General features: G+C 43.4%; 3 protein-coding genes across 4 annotated transcripts in view; all 3 read right to left on the reverse strand.

Annotated features, from left to right (window-relative positions):
* LOC134568430 (oocyte zinc finger protein XlCOF7.1-like) overlaps window positions 1-18,491 on the reverse strand; it is a 552,154-nt gene that overhangs the window by 456,714 nt on the left and 76,949 nt on the right. The window lies entirely within an intron of this gene.
* Window positions 1-18,491, reverse strand: part of LOC134568431 (oocyte zinc finger protein XlCOF7.1-like) — a 350,471-nt gene that overhangs the window by 127,975 nt on the left and 204,005 nt on the right. The gene's annotated exons all lie outside the window — the stretch shown is intronic.
* Window positions 1-18,491, reverse strand: part of LOC134568421 (oocyte zinc finger protein XlCOF7.1-like) — a 162,549-nt gene that overhangs the window by 127,071 nt on the left and 16,987 nt on the right. The window contains exon 2 of one of the 2 annotated variants that reach the window (XM_063427002.1): window positions 16,068-18,008. In XM_063427002.1, the coding sequence (XP_063283072.1) occupies window positions 16,068-17,958 (1,891 nt within the window). In that variant the 5' untranslated portion in view covers window positions 17,959-18,008. Of the gene's footprint in view, window positions 1-15,659; window positions 18,009-18,491 lie in introns of those variants that run through there. The other variant, XM_063427001.1, reaches the window with a different exon arrangement.

Genomic DNA, 18,491 nt, shown 5'->3' on the forward strand with positions numbered 1-18,491 from the left:
CTAATGGGTTGTGATCCGTGAGCAACGAAAAGGACTGTCCATACAAATACGCTGCAGCTTCTTTAGGGCCCACACCGCAGCCATGCATTCCTTCTCGATGGCGGCGTAGCTTACTTCTCTGGGTAACAACTTGCGACTGATGTAAGCCACGGGATGTTCTCTGCCATCGGCCCCGACTTGGCTCAGTACTGCCCCCAATCCAAACATAGAAGCGTCTGTGTGGACAAGAAAACGTTTAGTCGGATTGGGAGCTGCCAAGACAGGGGCATTGATAAGTGCATTTTTCAGATGTTGGAATGCCTGCTCACACTCCGGGGTCCAGGTTACTTGGCGGGGAAGGTTTTTACGGGTCAGGTCTGTGAGGGGCTTGGCCAGGGCACTGTAATTGGGCACAAACTTCCTATAATACCCGGCCGTCCCTAAAAACGCTAACACTTGGGTCTTAGTCCTGGGGGTGGGCCACTGGGCTACGGCCTCTACTTTAGCTGGCTCAGGCTTTTGCTTACCACAGCCCACCCTATGACCCAGGTACTGCACCTCGGCCATCCCTATACTGCACTTGGCCGGTTTTAAAGACAGAACAGTTTCCCTAATCCGGTCTAGGACCGCCCCTATATGGGCCAAATGTTCCTGCCACGTATTGCTAAAGATAGCAATATCGTCTAGGTAGGCACATGTGTAATCTTGGAATCCATCCAGGAGTCTGTCTACCATCCGCTGGAAGGTAGTTGGGGCGTTTTTCATCCCAAATGGCATGACCTTAAATTGGTACAAGCCAAATGGGGTGACAAAGACCGACTTAGGGATGGCATCTGGGGCCAGGGGGATTTGCCAATATCCCTTGCACAGGTCGAGGTGAGATATTGGCCCCTGGCCATCCGGTCCAGTAATTCGTCTATCCTAGGCATAGGATATGCGTCGAACACGGTCTTCTCGTTCAACCTGCTGTAATCCACACAGAAGCGGGTTGTACCATCCCGCTTCGGTACGAGCACTACAGGAGAAGCCCAGGGACTGTCCGAGGGCTCAATCACCCCTAATTGGAGCATCTGGTCAATCTCCTTGCGCATATTCTCCCTGACCGCTTCTGGGATGCGGTAAGGGGTCTGCCGCATGGGGAGTTGCCCTGGGGTCTCTACCCGGTGAGTGGCCAGAGGAGTGTATCCAGGTATATTAGAGAACGTGTCTCGTTTCTCTTCCAGCAACTGTTGTACCTCGATACGCTCCTGTGGGCTCAGTCGGTCCCCCAGTGCAACTTCCCCTAAATCTCCTGACAACTGACCGTCTCCCAATAGATCTGGGAGAGGTAAGCTGTCGCACTCGTCTAAGTTGGGGGCACATATAGCTGTCACCTCCTCGGAGCGCTCCGGGTAGGGCTTCATCATGTTAACATTGAGCATGCGACGCCCTCCAGGTCCTGTGCAGGGGCCGATTATATAGGTGGTATCACATTTTTGTTCTACCACTCTATATGGTCCCTGCCAGGCAGCCTGCAACTTGTCATGTCGAACAGGTTTTAATATTAACACTTTCTGTCCGACCTGAAAGCTACGGTCTCTCGCCCCCCGATCATACCATGTGCGCTGGCGAGTTTGTGCCGCCTGCAGATTCTCCTTCACTGTCTTGTTTAACGCTTCCAGGTGGTCTCTGAATGCCAACACATATGGTATGATGGGGGTGCCATCTGCACTCCGATCCCCCTCCCAATGTTCCCGAATGAGATCTAGAGGTCCTCTTACCCTCCTCCCAAATAATAGTTCAAACGGGGAGAACCCTGTGGATTCCTGGGGCACCTCCCGATACGCGAATTGGAGGTGCAGTAGAAATCGCTCCCAGTCCTTGTGGGTCTCTGCAAACTGTGATCTTTGTCTGCAGGTAGCACGGTCCTCTTGGGCCCAAACATGCACAGTCTTTTAAGGCAACTTATTTCCACTTTATTGTTAAACTCCACAAAGACAACAGCACTTCATGGGACCCACTAAGTCCACGGCTACCCTGCTGAAGGGTTCCTCAATTATAGGTAGGGGGTGTAGCTTCGCCCTTCTTTTGTCTCCCCTTTTCCCTACCCTCTGGCAGGTGTCGCATGTGCTGCAATACCTGCGCACCTCCTGACTGATCACTGGCCAGAAGAAACTTTGGGTCAGCCGATATCTAGTTCGACTGACCCCTAAGTGTCTGGATAGCGGAATATCATGCGCTATCCGGAGTAACTCCGCTCAGTACCGCTGTGGTACCACTAACTGCCTCATCACTATGGGGTCTGCCCTCTCTATCTGTTTTTCTGTCTCCCTGTATAAAATCTGTTTGTCCCAGACAAATTTCTCCCCCTCCCCCCCGGGTAAGTCAGTGACAACCTTGTCTCTATAAACCTGCAGCGTAGGGTCGGTGACTACTTCGGCTGCAAATTCGTTAAGGGGGGCCCAGGGGACACATTCTAAGGAAGGGGAAGGGTCTCTCACCTGAACCTCCAGTAGTGTGTTGTAGTCCTGGGTGTGGGCCTGCTGCCGAGTGACCACAGGATGCGCTTCTCCTGTGGTTGGTATCTGGGGCTCATAAGCCGATGTGAGCCTCCCCAGATCGTTCCCCAACAAAACCTCCACTGGTAACTGCAGCATCAGCTCCACTTCCATGTGTCCTGACTCCGCTCCCCAATGCAAATGTACCCTTGCTGTAGGTAGCTGGTATACTGCTCCCCCGGCTACCCTGATGGCTACAGTCTTGCTGAGTTTAGCCTGGTCTGAGACCAGGTGACTTTTCACCAGAGTTATAGTGGCTCCCGAGTCTTTAAGTTGATAAGGGATTTTTATCTTACCCTCTTGTACCGTGGTCACCGCTGTGTTTCTTTCTGGTGTTTGTGGTCCTCTTTGCCGCATTATAAATTCCTGCACCTCTGTCATCGTTTTGGAGATAATTTCCATTGGTGGGTTTTCCCCATAAAATGACAATCTGAATTGCAGCTGCCTTTGGAACTCTTCCTGCTCTGTTCCCTCTCTCGCTTCTCTCTGTTCGGCGACTGAATCCTCCTCTCTTCTGTACTCTGCCATTATTTCAGAAATGAGTGTTGCCTTTGTCTTGTTGCTGGCTGGAATGCCTCTTGCTTCCAGAAGGTCTTTTAGTGTGGATCTCTTTAGTGTGGAGTAATCAATCTCCATTAATCCTTGTTCCTTTTGTGTGTCTAGATCCCACTGCTGCCACCAATGTAGCGGAGAGCTGGTATTCCACAAGATATCTCCGCTCAGGAACAAGAAGTTATAAATCCATATGCAGAGTTTCCAGCAGGCAAAACAATACAGCAATATCCCAACAGCACTCCCAATAACTGGATGACACACAGTATCAGGAGCAGAACAGAAAGCTTTATTCCTACAGTGGCCCTTTAAAGCATGCTCCCATGCAAGGGAGGGATTTACAATAATTAAGACAGTAACCAATCACATCACGGTAACCTCCCACACATCTCCTCCCATCCATATGACGCATAATCCCCTTACACAGTACAGTAATTCCCTTCATTCCTAGATGTACCCCTAAACCTAGGGGTACCCCTTTAAGTGTTACATCCCCTGGTAGCTCTGATCTGGGTGAACAATATATTAAAAAATCACCCAGATAGGACCATGGGTTCGGGAAATTCATGGAAGTGAAGAAAAGACCGACCGCGCTGGATAGAACAGCCAAATCCAGTTCCAGGTGATGGGGACTTGCGGTCGGTCACTGTATAAGGGAATAAAAGACACAAATTCCTTCAGTTAGAGAGACCTGGGAGGGTTCGCTTGAATCCCCTCGTTCGGTTGTTTCTTACTACCAAACGAGGGTCAATTCGGTACTTTACAAGGGAATGCACCGTGGGTCTGGAGGTCTCAGCGGTGTTTGCCTAGCCGAGTGTCCATTTTGAGTTCCAGACACTCGACGGCAAAACACAGCTGTTCGGGAGTTTAAAATGGCCGCCGCCACCTGTTCGTTTCCCGAATGGCGGCCACCCCGAGAATAAAGACCTCCTGCGCGGCTCGCCAATTACCCATTTGCAACATTGTTGGCTTTGAAATCCACCAATCAGAGTGCTCTGTGTCATTTTACACAGCGTGGGAACGTTCTTTGGAATTTCCCCACGCTGTGTAATTTGACTCATAACTCTCTGATTGGTTACTTAATCCACCAATCAGTCATTATGTCTACGTCTGCCGCCCACGTGTGTTCCACTGGGGAATGCAAATTAACTTTATTTGTATCAGCACAATGGACAGGACTCGGCTACTATGTGACAGATGCCGGTCTGTAGCCCTGAGGCCCTATGCCTCATGACATAAAACCACCAATTTATTTAATATGTAAAATACCACATTTGAAAGGAATATTCTATTCTTATAATTGTGTTTATCTAAAATAAAAACTATATAGGTGCATGTAGATTATAGATTGGTGGTTTAATAATTCAAAAACAAGGTGTGTTACAAAGACACAGTATGTTACAAAAGAAAAAAAAGGAAAAAAATCTCAGGCACTCACTGTACTTGGTTCCAGGCAGATTTATTACAAAGGTTCGACCTGAACAGTTCTTTATCAAGCTAATACCACAGTGACAGAATTCAATTTAAATACACACATCATACAAACAAGTCATCATTGTTTAATAACCAGTTTCATTAAATACACATAAGTATTCAATCAATAAATCAAACTATCATATCAGAGCCACAAAAGACATGGAAAAATGAGCAAGTGAAAGGCTGAGAAGAAAAATAAAAAAAGGGCAAAAGAAATCCAGGTTTTATACAAGACTACACATTAATAGACATACATATATTTTTCAATGAAGGACTCAACTAGTCTTAATAGTATAATTGAATAAAAATACCTGAGGTTGAAAAAAAGCGCAAAGAGAATGGGCCGCCTACTGTGCGGACCCGTGCGTGGTTACATCATTCTGACAAAAGAGGATGAAGTACGGTGGTCGCAAAGGGTAAAAAAGGAAAAACACGTATAACCCAAACGCATGCGCAGAATGAAGCCTAACCGCGCATGTGTATATTGTTCTAGCTAGGGCACATGTCTCAGGTACGGGCGGCTCACAGTCAGTGGCGTACATACCAGGGTCGCAGGGGTCGCGGCTGCGACCGGGCCCGGCCCACCAGGGGGCCCGGCCGCCCCTGCGACCCGGTATGTACACTCTGGGCCAGCCTCTTCTCCTGGGGGGCCCAGGAGCCGGGGCCACCTCCGGGCCCCCCGAGGCTGGCCCTGCTTACACCCGGCGGGTGCGCGAGGGAGCACTCTCCCCTGAGTGCTTCCTCTTCAGCTCCCTCGCGCACCGCACTGATACCGGAGCCGGAAGATGATGTCATCTTCCGGCGCCGGTATCAGTACGCGGTGCGCGAGGGAGCTGAAGAGGAAGCACTCAGGGGAGAGTGCTCCCTCGCGCGCCCGCAGGACCAGCCAGCCCGCCGGGTGACCGGCCCCCCCAGGAGCCCAGCAGCACCACTGGACCCCAGGGAATCCCCTCAGCACTCCAAAAGGTAAGGAGGCTGGGGGGATTAAATAAAAAAAAAAAAACATGTGTAAGTGTAAGTGTAAGTGTGTGAGTGTTAGTGTGTGAGTGTGTGTTAGTGTTAGTGTGTGTGTGAGTGAGTGTTAGTGTGTGTGTGTTAGTGTGTGTGTGAGTGAGTGTTAGTGTGTGTGTGAGCGTGTGTGTGTTAGTGTGTGTGAGCGTTAGTGTGTGTGTGTGTTAGTGTGTGTGTGAGCGTGTGTGTGTTAGTGTGAGTGTTGGTGTTTGTGTTAGAGTGTGTGTCTGCTAGTGAGTGTCAGTGAGCGTGTTACTGTGTGTGTCTGTTACTGAGTGTGTGTGTGTTAGTGAGTCTGTTTGATGTCTGTTAGTGAGTGTGTGTTTGTCAGTGAGAGTGTATGTTTTGTAAGTGAGTGTGTATGTATGTCTGCCGCTGAGTGTGTCTTTGTCAGTAAATGTGTGTGTCTGTTAGCTAGTGTGTATGCATTTGTTCGTGAGAGTGTGTGTGTGTCTTCAGCACTTACCTTTCTCCAGCGCCGGACTCCCATGGCGCTGGGGATCCCTCCGCCTCTCAGCTCCGAATGCGCATGCACGGCAAGAGCCGCGCACGCATTCAAACCGCCCATAGGAAAGCATTACTCAATGCTTTCCTATAGACGTTCAGTGTCTTAAAATGGTGGAAGCGCCTCTAGCGGCTGTCAGTGAGACAGCCACTAGAGGCTGGATTAACCCTCAGTGAAACATAACAGTTCTCTGAAACTGCTATGCTTTCAGCTGCAGGGTTAAAACTAGAGGGACCTGACACCCAGACCACTTCATTGAGCTGATGTGATCTGGGTGTCTGTAGTGGTCCTTTAAGTGTGTGTGCATCTGCATGCAGTGGCGTACATACCGCGGTCGCAACCCCTGCGACCAGGTGCCCGCCGCCATGTGTTGCTGCCCCGGCCCGCGCAGAGTAAGCGCGAGGGGGGGGGCCCACGGATCAATTTTCGCACCGGGGCCCCATGAGTCATGTGTACGCCACTGCTCACAGTACTGTGCTTCCGTCTGTAGCCAAAAGAAATTACCATACCTCTAGGTTAAACGAGCAAGCTACACCATAAAAAGAGTACCCTAAGCAGATAAGTAATATAATAGGAAATCTAACAGACAGAAAAAAATAAATAAAATAAAAGGAAGAGAAAAATAAATAAACAGAAAGAAAAAGAAAAATGAAACAAATAATAATAATAAAATAAATAAGTAAAAAAAATAAAATTAAATAAATAATAAAAATAAAAAATAAAAAAATATAAAAAAATAAAAAAATAGTAAATAAAATAAAAAGTACAGAATAAATAAATAAATAAGAAAATAAAAAGTACAAAATAAATAATAAATAGAAATAAAAAATAATAAAAGATTATGAAAAATAAACAACTAAGAATAAAAAAGAAGAGAAAAAAAATACAAAATACAGCCAAGCACTATAGTAAATATATCCAAATCAATTTAAGCTCAACAGTATGAACATAGACATGTAGGAGCCCATATATATACATACACATATACACACACATATATATATATATATATATATATATATATATATGCACATATAAAGAAAATGTATATACATATATACCTACAGAAGTACACATATGGCCTTTATACATGTAAAAATAAGTAATTAAAAATATATCCAAGTGTATATTGAAAAATATATACAGTGTTAAGAGACCTAAATTACCATGATTAAAGTTAATATAGCTGTACAAGGGGATCCAACGGAAAATATTTGTTGAAAAAAATCAATATTGCTTCTCTGTAACCAATAAAGGAAATTTGTGAATAAAAGTGAAACACAATTCATTACTGCGAAGTGTATCCATTTTGTAGAAAATATTTGTATGTAGCACAAACAGATAAAGTGCATAATATTTTTAAAGTGCTGATGAATCGAAAGTGTATACGATTAAAATAAAATGCAAAAAGTAATTACATAAAGTGCATCCATTAATATAGTGCATCATACAAGAGCTATAATACATTAAAGTGCAAAGACAGAGTGCATGAGTCGATCAAGGAAATTCAAGCCATCCAATCTATTATGAAGACAAGTAAAATACCATAAAATGTAAACACGTGAAAATATATAACATGATAAATGTAATATACGTGAAAAGAAATAATATACGTAGAGCAGGATCCCAATAGAAAGATCAGCAAATGTGGAAATTCGTATTGACCAACAAATGGTCTAAGGAAGGTCTCTTGAGAGGGTGAAAGAAAAAGATAACCCAAACCAGCAAGGCCAAAGAGTAGCCTGAAAAGATAAAAAATTATTCATGATTAATATAAGATTAAGTAAAAACAAATCCATTAGTAAAAACAAACTATTCAGATTAAGGGTAACAAATCATATTATTGATTGAGTCCTTTTGGTGATACAGTATCCAATTCCCTAATCCAAAACGCTTCTCTCATTAGTAATCTTTTTATCCTACCCCCCCTCCTCAGAGTTTCAGGGACATAATCAATCATTTGAAATTTAAACAGAGAAATGTTATGTTGCGCTTCGGAAAAGTGAAATGGTAGAGGCAGATCAATCATTTTCGTACGTCTTGTAGATTTATGTTTGGAGAATCTTTCTTTCATTTGTCTGTTCCACATACAAAAAAACACATGGACATTTCAAAATGTAAACAACATATGAGGAATTACATGTCACAACACTCATCTCTACTCTTGTTTTTGAATTCATCTAGTTGTTCAGCCAAAAGGACCCTAGGATAGCCCCGTTTATAGAATCTATCCACCATATTATTCAGTTGCATGTCAACTTTACCACTATCCGACACCAATCTTTTGACCCTCATTAACTGACTTTTGGGTAAAGCTTTAAAGACAGAGGAGGGATAGTAACTGTTGAAATGCAATAGAGTGTTCCTATCAAGGGGCTTCCTATACACATTGGTCTCAAATCCCTTAGCTCCCTTTGTGATCAATATATCCAGAAAAGGAAGCTCTAAGCACTATCACTATGTGTCATGGTGAATTTAATACAAGAAGAAAAAGACCTTTCCGGTCGAAACGTTGCGTTACATTCTGTCATAATAAATCTGCCTGCGGCTTGAAGTTGGAGTGCCTGTGAGTTTTTTCTTCTTGGATTATTGTACTGGGATTGCTGGTCCTGCTCTGGAGCACCCTTGGCCGTTGGGACTGAGTGCGGTTCTCATCACTTACTCTGCTCAATGGTGAATTTAATAGTCTGAGAGCAAGTATTCAAAACAGAAAAGAAATGCTCTAAGGACTCCAATGTACCAGTCCAAGACACCAGTATATCATCGAAATACCTTATCCATATATCAACATGTCTTTTAAACAATTCATTGTCATAAATAAGCTTCTCTTCTATTTCGGACATGTATATACTGGTATATGTGGGTGCCACATTGGAGCCCACAGAAGTTCTCCTAAGTTGTAAATAAAAGTCTTCTTGAAAAAGAAAATAATTATCGCTCATCACCATTTCCAATAACTGTACCAAAAAAGTAAGGTTTCACCTTCAAACCCTAATGTCACAAAAGCATTTTTTGCCCGGAGGCCTAAATCATGTTCTATAAAGGTATATAAGCTGGTCACATCAAAAGAGACCAGAGTGTATCTCTCAACATTCCTTACTGTCTCAAGTTTTTTTAAAACCTCTGTCGTATCTTTAACGTACAACTTGATATTTAATAGAAAAAGTCTTAACAGGCAATCCAAAAATTGTGCAAAAGGTGAAAGTAACGAGCTAATCCCACCACGATCGGTCTTCCGGGCGGACATACTAAACTCTTGTGAATCTTGGGTAGCACATACATAACTGGTACTATTGGTTAATTTTTAAAAAAGAAACACATAGGTATCTCTATCAATAATTTTTATAACCAGCATAATTAAACATAAATAAACATATCCAAAATTCACTTGAATCAGTTAAGTGGTTCAGGAGATAGGTGGAAGTCATATATTGACCGAGAAGGGACAAACCAGCCAGTTCCAAATGGTTTGGCAGTGTCCCTGGGACAACGCCCTTCTGGAGAACAATGGGACAGGGAAGAGGCACACCTTCCCATGGATTCAAAGGGCAGAAAAAGTATCCCAAAAGATTCAATATGTCCATACACTGTTTTTAAAGGGCCATACATTGTTTTTAAAGGGTCATGTTGCAGGAGGCTGGCAATCAGTCCTCTCCAATGCCCAGTGGCAAATGGCAGTTTGTCACAGGTGGTTTCGTCGCTTTGTTCGGAACTCGAGGCCGGTGATGTGTGCCCACAAGCGCCATCTTGCGCACGGCGTGTCGGCGATGTTAAGGTCATGATTTGTAATGTCGTCGGTTTGAGCTTCGATTTTTTGACAGATTGTTGTGTCATTATTGGTATGTGTATATCTGCTAATTTAGATGCTTTTTGTCTGGATAAGCTCTTCTAATTGCTGCGATGAGCGGGTTCTCTCCGGGAGATGATCGCCTACACGCAGTGGCGTACTAAGGGAGGGCGGGGGGGGCAGTCCGCCCTGGGTTCCATCAGGCAGTGGGGAGCCACCAGGGCTGGCCAGGCTTGGGAGTCAGTGAGCTGTGTGGCTGCACCAGGTGCCATAGCAGCATAGGCACCGGGCAGCCGACACAGCTCACACGCAGGGGCTGGGAACAAGCTGGAGACCTGCACGGATATTTGGGGACGGGGCCAGCTTTGCCGTGGGGGCGGAGCCAAACCGAATGTGGGGGCGGGGCTAAATGCAGCCTCATACTGATGCACACAGAGGGGAAGCAGGAAGGAGTCCCTGCTTCCCCAACTACAGCACAGGAGGGACTGAATCCACTCCTTCTCCAGCCCAAGCTTACTGTAAATGAGAGAGTGTGTGCTGTGTGTGTGTGTAACTGTGATTGTGACTGTCTTTGACTGTGTGTGTGATTGTCTGCTTGTGTGTGTGTGTGTGACTGCCTGTGATTGTTTACCTGTGATTATCTGTGTGACTCTGTGTGTGTGACTGTCTGATTGTGTGTGTGTGTGTGTGTGTGTGTGACTGTGTGATTGTGTTATGTGTATGTGTGACTGTCTGCCTGTGATTGTCTGTGTCACTGTGTGTGTGTGTGACTGTGTGATTGTGTTATGTGTATGTGTGATTGTCTGTGTCACTGTGTGTGTGTGTGACTGTCTGCCTGTGATTGTGTGTGTGTGATTGTCTGTGATTGTGTTGTGTGTGACTGTGTTGTGTGTATGCGTGACTGTCTGTGAATCTGTGTATGTGTGACTGTCTGCCTGTTTGATAGCCTGCATATTTTACTGTCTGCCTGTAACTGTGTGTGAGTGACTGTGTGTGGGACTGTGTGCATCTGACTGTGTCTGACGGTCTTCGTCCTGCAGTGAGCCGGCAGCCAGGATATGATGTCATCGCGGCCTCGGCGTCATTACAGGGCATGCGCTAGACCTGTGCAGAAAGAGCACAGAGATCCCAGCAGCAACCACTGACCACCAGGGACTGAGGATCTACTCCAGCCCTTCTAGAGCAAGGTAGGGATGCTGGGTGGACCTCTTAATTATTAAATGTGTGTATGTATGTAATGTTTGTGTGTGTATGTGATTGTGTGTCTGTGATTGTATGTGTGTGGATCAGTGATTGTGCTTGTGTATATCTGTGATTATGTGTGTGATTGTGTGTATCTCTGCATATGTGCTTAGTAGATAGCTCCCTTATTCCCTGTCCTCAAATATTGCAATCCCACATAAGGATAACAAATAAGGGATTTATCTACTAAACAACTGAAAATAAGAAAAGGGCGTTTTTTTTTTATCCTTTAGCAATTATCCCTGAATTGGTGCCCGTATGTGAGATTTGCATATTTAAAGATACCAAATGAGGGTGCTGTTTAGCAGATAGCACCTTATTTGGTGTCCTTAGATATGGCAATCCCACAAAGGATAGCAAATAGAGGAGTTTCTGCTAAACAAAGATTGAAATTAAGAGGTGTCAGCCAGCCCACAACAAAAAATCTGGGTGGCTAATGTGAATTATATGCAAATGTATAGTCAGATGCCAGCATGAAGAACACAGCATGCTGGCATCAGAGAGCCAATGGCAGCATATTACCCCATCCACTAGTGAGAAGTTTTACTGCTCCACCTCGCCCTCCTGTTTTGACTGTGGTATCTTATGTGCCCCCCCATATATATTGTTCATAGAGTCGCCACGATGTCTGCATGTGTGTCAATGTGTATCTGTGTGTGACTGTGTTTGTGTGTGTATGTCCGTATGTGTGTATATGAGCAGACATCTAAAAATATCGCCAACACTACACACAAATACACTCTTGCATTTCAACGTCAACACTACATACAAACCCCACCATTATATATAACCATACCACTGCATTCAAATACCACACAACACACAAATGCATGCTTGCATTCAAACGCCAACACTACATACAAACACACCGCAACATTCACTCACATATACTCCATACAAAAACATGCATATATTCAAAAACACTGCTTAGTGCTAAATACATTAAAACATTTTTCAGTTGTTTTTATATTTAAAGTTGAGGGGGGGGGGGAGCAAGGGGAGGGTGCCAAAAATAGGACCCGCCCCGGGTGCCAAATGCTCTAGGTACGTCCTTGCCTACACGTCTGTCTTCTCCGGCGGTGAGGCCACGCCCCCTATATAAAAATATTTTTTTTCTGCCTAAGGATAATTGAGTTAATGCAGTATCTGACTCAATTATCTCCCAAACAGAGGGGAGGGATTGTAGGTTTGCTATGGGAGTGTCATGCGTTTCAAGTCTATTGTCTGTGACTTTATTCTGTAGGATTCCCAGTCGGCCATAAAGAGGTTGGCATAGCTTGGCGCGAACCTTGTACCCATCGTAATGCCTTGTTTTTGTAGGTAAAAGGAGTCAAAAAACCAAAAATAGTTGTTGGTTAAAATGATATTAATACCTTCTAAAATAAAATCTATTTAAACAACCCCTGCCAGGTTACAACTTTTATCCCATTCTGAAGAAGCCACTTATGGTGAAACGCGTTTATGGTTATTAATTCTGTATTTTACTGTGTATTTTAGATCAATAAACGTTGTTTGGCTACTTTATTGTATCAATCCTCTTTTTATTGCACTCTTTATGCACTTTAGACAACTTTTTTTTACCTATTCCTGGCATTTTAACCTTTCCTGGTTACTTTTACTTCCACTGGCAATTTTAAAGTTCCAGTACTCCAAGAAATCCTAGGTGGGGATCATACCACCAGCGCCTATCCATAGAGCAGTACCTCTGCTCTATCTTTGTGAGTATTATTTTATTGTCTCTACTACTCTCTTAACCTATCACAATTGAGAGCACTATTGCTGCTTTTTATTCTTCTATATTGGAGCCTTGGATCACCAGACGGTGCTGACGGACGTATCGCCGGTACATATCCTATAAGCGGGGATTATACCACTGTATGCTATCCACACCAGAGCTGGCCATAGCTCCCTCAAATGTGAATTTTTACCTCTTCTTATCTGCACATTGAACCACATCAAAATGGAGAGCACTATTGTCGCTTTCTGTCTTTCTTTTCCGAGTTCTGGACTACCAGACGGTGTTGACGGAGACCCCCTCCCTACATATCCCATAAGCGGGGATTATACCGCTGTACGCAATCCACACCAGAGCTGGCCATAGCTCTCTTGAATGTGAGTTCTCTACTTTTTGTTACCTATCACACCCTGAACTTTCATACTATACCATTAGTCGCCTCTACCTCTCTTGTATTTACATATACGGAACGGTCTACACTAGACGCATCCACAGAAAAACTCTATCAAGTATCCTAGACCATCTATTGGCACCCTAGCAATACTTTACTGGACTATCTACCCTTATTTGGTGCACCCCTTCCATATCTTTTTGACATACACGCAAGCTCACTTCAGAAAAGTTCACTGTCATGTGATGCGGGGTCTGAATATGGGGGCAGAGCATAGAGGCACCAAATTGCTGGGGATTCAGTAGGGAGCCTCACAGTGCTCCCTGTGACCCCTGGCAGCCTAAATGCATCCCCCAGCACCTCCCTCCTTCTTTCCCTCAGACTGAACTGTCACAGTCCAAGGGAAAATTACCTGTGGGCAAGTGCCCCCGCTCCCTCCCTTGTCCTACCCTGCTGACGACCATATGTTCCTCCTGCATCAAGCAGGGTACTACCACTCATTGCAGTGAACAGTTTGACTTCTACAGTTATATTCTTGTAATCTTCTTGAAGCAAAATCTTTTTAGATTTTTTAGATATTCATCCAGTAATAATTCAGACTTAAATCTTTCCCATGCTTTCCCAACATTAAATGTAGGCAGTTAGCTACTCCTGAGATGTTTGTTTGTCACATCAGAGTTCCAATAATCGAATCAGATTGTCTTGCAGCCTTGAAATGTATATTTAAACATACACACCATTCGAAAATAACAAAGTATTTGCAAGCGTCTGTACCAATACAGCAATATGTATGCACTTCAAAATAATATTCATTTTTGATGTTAAGTATTGGTGGTGAATAGCTATTTGCAAAAAGCTTTTATATGTCTAAGAATTCAGTTAATTAGGAGGCGTACACATGAGGATAAGGCTATTTGTTTTTTAAAATATGTGTAAAAAGGGTTGTGGCTTAATAACCATTCTATCCAATCTAGGATTAAAGCCATACATTATGAAAATAGTAACTTTTTTGGGGGGGGTTTACTGTACGTATTGGGGCTGATGTGTACTATGGTCGTTGCTGCTGCCAAAGAGTAATGGGAGTTGGAGCGCAGGACTTGTTTTTGTGTGTTAAGACACCCCTAGTGTCTTTAATCAAAACCACAGTTTAGTCGACCTTCTCCGTCTGTAATACAAATAATATCCATTCGCATAACCTGTAGTGCACGAACCAAATTCAGGGGAAGCGGCAATCTCCCGACCGGGATCCGTGAATGGCTCCAAACTCCCGAACGGCAATACACGAACTGCTGCTAGCCGCTGAACAATAACATCCACCAAGCGGCTTTCGGTTCCATCCAGCAGTCTCTAAATGTGAAGAAGAAATCCCCTTAATAACAAGACAGATGTTCCGCATTAAGGGTCAAACAGGATCATGCTTTACTGTGGGCTACCTGCCCGTGTTTATGCAGGTCTCCCACTTGGTGGACACTCCCCTAGGGGACCAAATGGGAGACTTAAATGACAGACACATATGGGGACATTCCAGACACACAGTCACAGTTTTTACCCACAATGCACTATGATTCCCTCCCCTCTGCCCTGGAGATAATTACCAAGTAACTCAATTATCTCCAGGACAAAGCCAGTCGCCATTTTAAGTATAAAATCAGAAAAAGACATAAAAATACATAACTTTTCGAAAACGGAACATTTCTCATTCACATCACATATCCCCAGATAGCCTGGATCTGAGTGCATATTATTAGCGAATAGCGCTCAGATCCCACACACATAGTTCAATTGCCATGGAGTCAAAGTTCTTACAGTCTTTCGGTATACGAATGACTCCATGGGAAGGCTATCTGGGTTAAGTCCTTTCGTATGCTTTCCAAACTCCCGAACGGCTGGTGTTCGTATGCTTCCGTGGAGGCAGCCAGGCGTTCCGTTGTTTCAGCGGTGTTCGGCAGAAAAGGTGTCCGTTTTTAGTTCCATGAAAATAGAGCCGAACACTGCTGGGCTTTCGCGTGGTTTTAAAATGGGCGCTGCCTCGTGGTCGACATACGAACGACAACCACCTTAAATTCGTTTAATTGAGAAGTGTCTGCGGTTAACCACAACGTTCTAATTGGGATCAATAGGTTAACCAGCAGCACACTTCTCTACTGGGTGGCCGTCCGTTCGGCAGGTTTGTTCTTGAAAAAACAGTCATTCGTATGGCTGGGCTATAGAAAACAGCCATTTACACGAACAGGATAGAAATAGACGAATACACCAGCAATAAACAGACAGATGGTTCTGTCACATTGTGTATTTATAAAATAGAGACTCTAAGTTCCTGTGTATGAAAGAAGTCTGAAATTATATTAATTGCAACTAATACAAGAATGATTATAATTACATTACATCAGGTATTTTAAAGCTCATAATTAGCGTAAACTAATTTGCATTCCTTAGTCAGAGCTCTGGTCTCCTATTCCAGTTCCAGTTCATATTCTTCTTGGTATGAATAATTTGTAAATACATTTATTGTGAGTGCTACTATCAAAGTTAATATTTGTTGTGCGAGCCTGAGAAAAATCACAATTCAAGATTTGATTTCTATATTAATCCATAGATGCATTATAATATCACCTCACTTGTGTGAGTTCTCTGATGACGGACAAGCTCTGATTCACTGGCAAAACATTTCCCACATTTACTACATAAGAAAGGCTTCTCTCCTGTGTGAGTTTTCTGATGTCTAACAAGACTTGAATGGTGCCCAAAACAATTTCCACATTCAGAACATGAGAACGGTTTCTCTCCTGTGTGAGTTCTCTGATGACGGACAAGATTTGAATGTTGCCCAAAACATTTTTCACATTCAGAACATGAGAACGGTTTCTCTCCTGTGTGAGTTCTCTGATGACTGACCAGCTCTGCATTTGTGACAAAACATTTTTCACATTCAGAACATAAGAATGGTTTATCTCCTGTATGTTTTCTCTGATGACGGACAAGCTGTGCCTTTTTGACAAAACATTTTTCACATTCAGAACATGAGAACAGTTTCTCTCCTGTGTGTGTTCTTTGATGACGAACTAGCTCTGCATTTGTGTAAAAACATTTTTCACATTCAGAACATGAGAACGGTTTCTCTCGTGTGTGTGTTCTCTGATGACTGACAAGATTTGAATGTCGCCCAAAACATTTTTTACATTCAGAACATGAGAACGGTTTCTCTCCTGTGTGTGTTCTCTGATGACGGACAAGCTCTGCATTTGTCCCAAAACATTTTTCACATTCAGAACATGTGAAAAGTTTCTCTCCTGTGTGTGTTCTCTGATGACGGACAAGATGTGCATTTGTGACAAAACATTTTTCACATTCAGAACATGAGAATGGTTTCTCTCCTGTGTGAGTTCTATGATGACTGACAAGCTGTGCCTTTTTGACAAAACATTTTTCACATTCAAAACATAAGAATGGTTTCTCTCCTGTGTGAGTTCTCTGATGACTGACAAGTTCTACATTTGTGACAAAACGTTTTTCACATTCAGAACAAAAGAATGGCTTCTCTCCTGTGTGAGTTTGCTGATGACGGACAAGCTGTGCCTTTTTGACAAAACATTTTTCACATTCAGAACATGAGAACAGTTTCTCTCCTGTGTGTGTCCTTTGATGACAAACTAGCTCTGCATTTGTGTAAAAACATTTTCCACATTCAGAACATGAGAATGGTTTCTCTCGTGTGTGTGTTCTCTGATGACTGACAAGATTTGAATGTCGCCCAAAACATTTTTCACATTCAGAACATGAGAACGGTTTCTCTCCTGTGTGAATTCTTTGATGACGGACAAGCTCTGCATTTATGATAAAGCATTTTCCACATTCAGAACATGAAAATGGTTTCTCTCCTGTGTGAGTTCTCTGATGAAGGGCAAGTTGTCCTTTCCCGGCAAAACATTTCCCACATTTAGTACATAAGAAAGGCTTCTCTCCTGTGTGTGTTCTCTGATGTCTAACAAGAGTTGAATGTTGCCCAAAACAATTTCCACATACAGAACATGAGAACGGTTTCTCTCCTGTGTGAGTTCTCTGATGACAGACAAGCACTGCTTTAGTGATAAAACATTTTCCACATTCAGAACATGAGAACGGTTTCTCTCCTGTGTGGGTTCTCTGATGGCTAACACAATCCGAATTACGTCTAAAACATTTTCCACATTCAGAACACGAGAAAGGTTTCTCTTGTGTGTGTGTTCTCTGATGACTGACAAGATTTGAATATCGCCCAAAACTTTTTTCACATTCAGAACATGAGAACGGTTTCTCTCCTGTGTGAATTCTCTGATGACTGACCAGCTCTGCATTTGTGAAAAAACATTTTTCACACTCAGAACATGAGAATGGTTTATCTCCTGTATGTTTTCTCTGATGACGGACAAGATGTGCCTTTTTCACAAAACATTTTTCACATTCAGAACATGAGAACAGTTTCTCTCCTGTGTGAATTCTCTGATGACGGACAAGTTCTCCTTTCCTGGCAAAACATTTCCCACATTTACTACATAAGAAAGGCTTCTCTCCTGTGTGAGTTCTCTGATGTCTAACTAGATTTGAATGTTGCCCAAAACCATTTCCACATACAGAACATGAGAAAGGCTTCTCTCCTATGTGAGTGGGGTTTATGTTTACTATCTCCTTTGAGAACATACAGGAATCTGACAAAATGCTTGATTTTTCAGAGTTAGAATTGGTTATGTTAATAGATTTCTTCATAGCTTTGCTTCATGTATTTCTGTTCTTGTCACCTCTCCTGACAAATACACCTGAAAGAAATATATTAGGAGATTAAAGGAAATGGCTATACTTAGAAAAACAGACAATGTTTGCATAATATATGAGATACCACCATCAGTTGTCATAGTGCTTGCAAAGAAATCAAGTATTTTGTGTGCATTAACCCATTCACTAACAAAATTGTGTATACAAGTGATACTCAAAAAATTAGAATATCTTCTGCAATAAGGAGGGTCATCCTGGGGGCGTGACCGGACGTGGGAAGAGATGGCAGCACACAGAGAGCTCAGCTGTCTCGGGCTCCTGCACGCGGCTAATACAACCTTTTGACAGTAGTCCACGGTAATAGCCTGGCTCTAAACTAAATTGAAACGAGCATCGAAATGTCTCACCGCACGAAAAGACTGTGGAGGTTAAAGACAAGTCGACCTTCTTTGCAGCCAGGACGCCACAAAACAAACACGCTGATAACCCCTCTGAAATCCAAGCACATGACGGTGCCGGTTCTGATC

The sequence above is a fragment of the Pelobates fuscus genome, chromosome 7 (genome assembly GCF_036172605.1).
Source record: "Pelobates fuscus isolate aPelFus1 chromosome 7, aPelFus1.pri, whole genome shotgun sequence".
Lineage (NCBI taxonomy): Eukaryota > Metazoa > Chordata > Amphibia > Anura > Pelobatidae > Pelobates > Pelobates fuscus.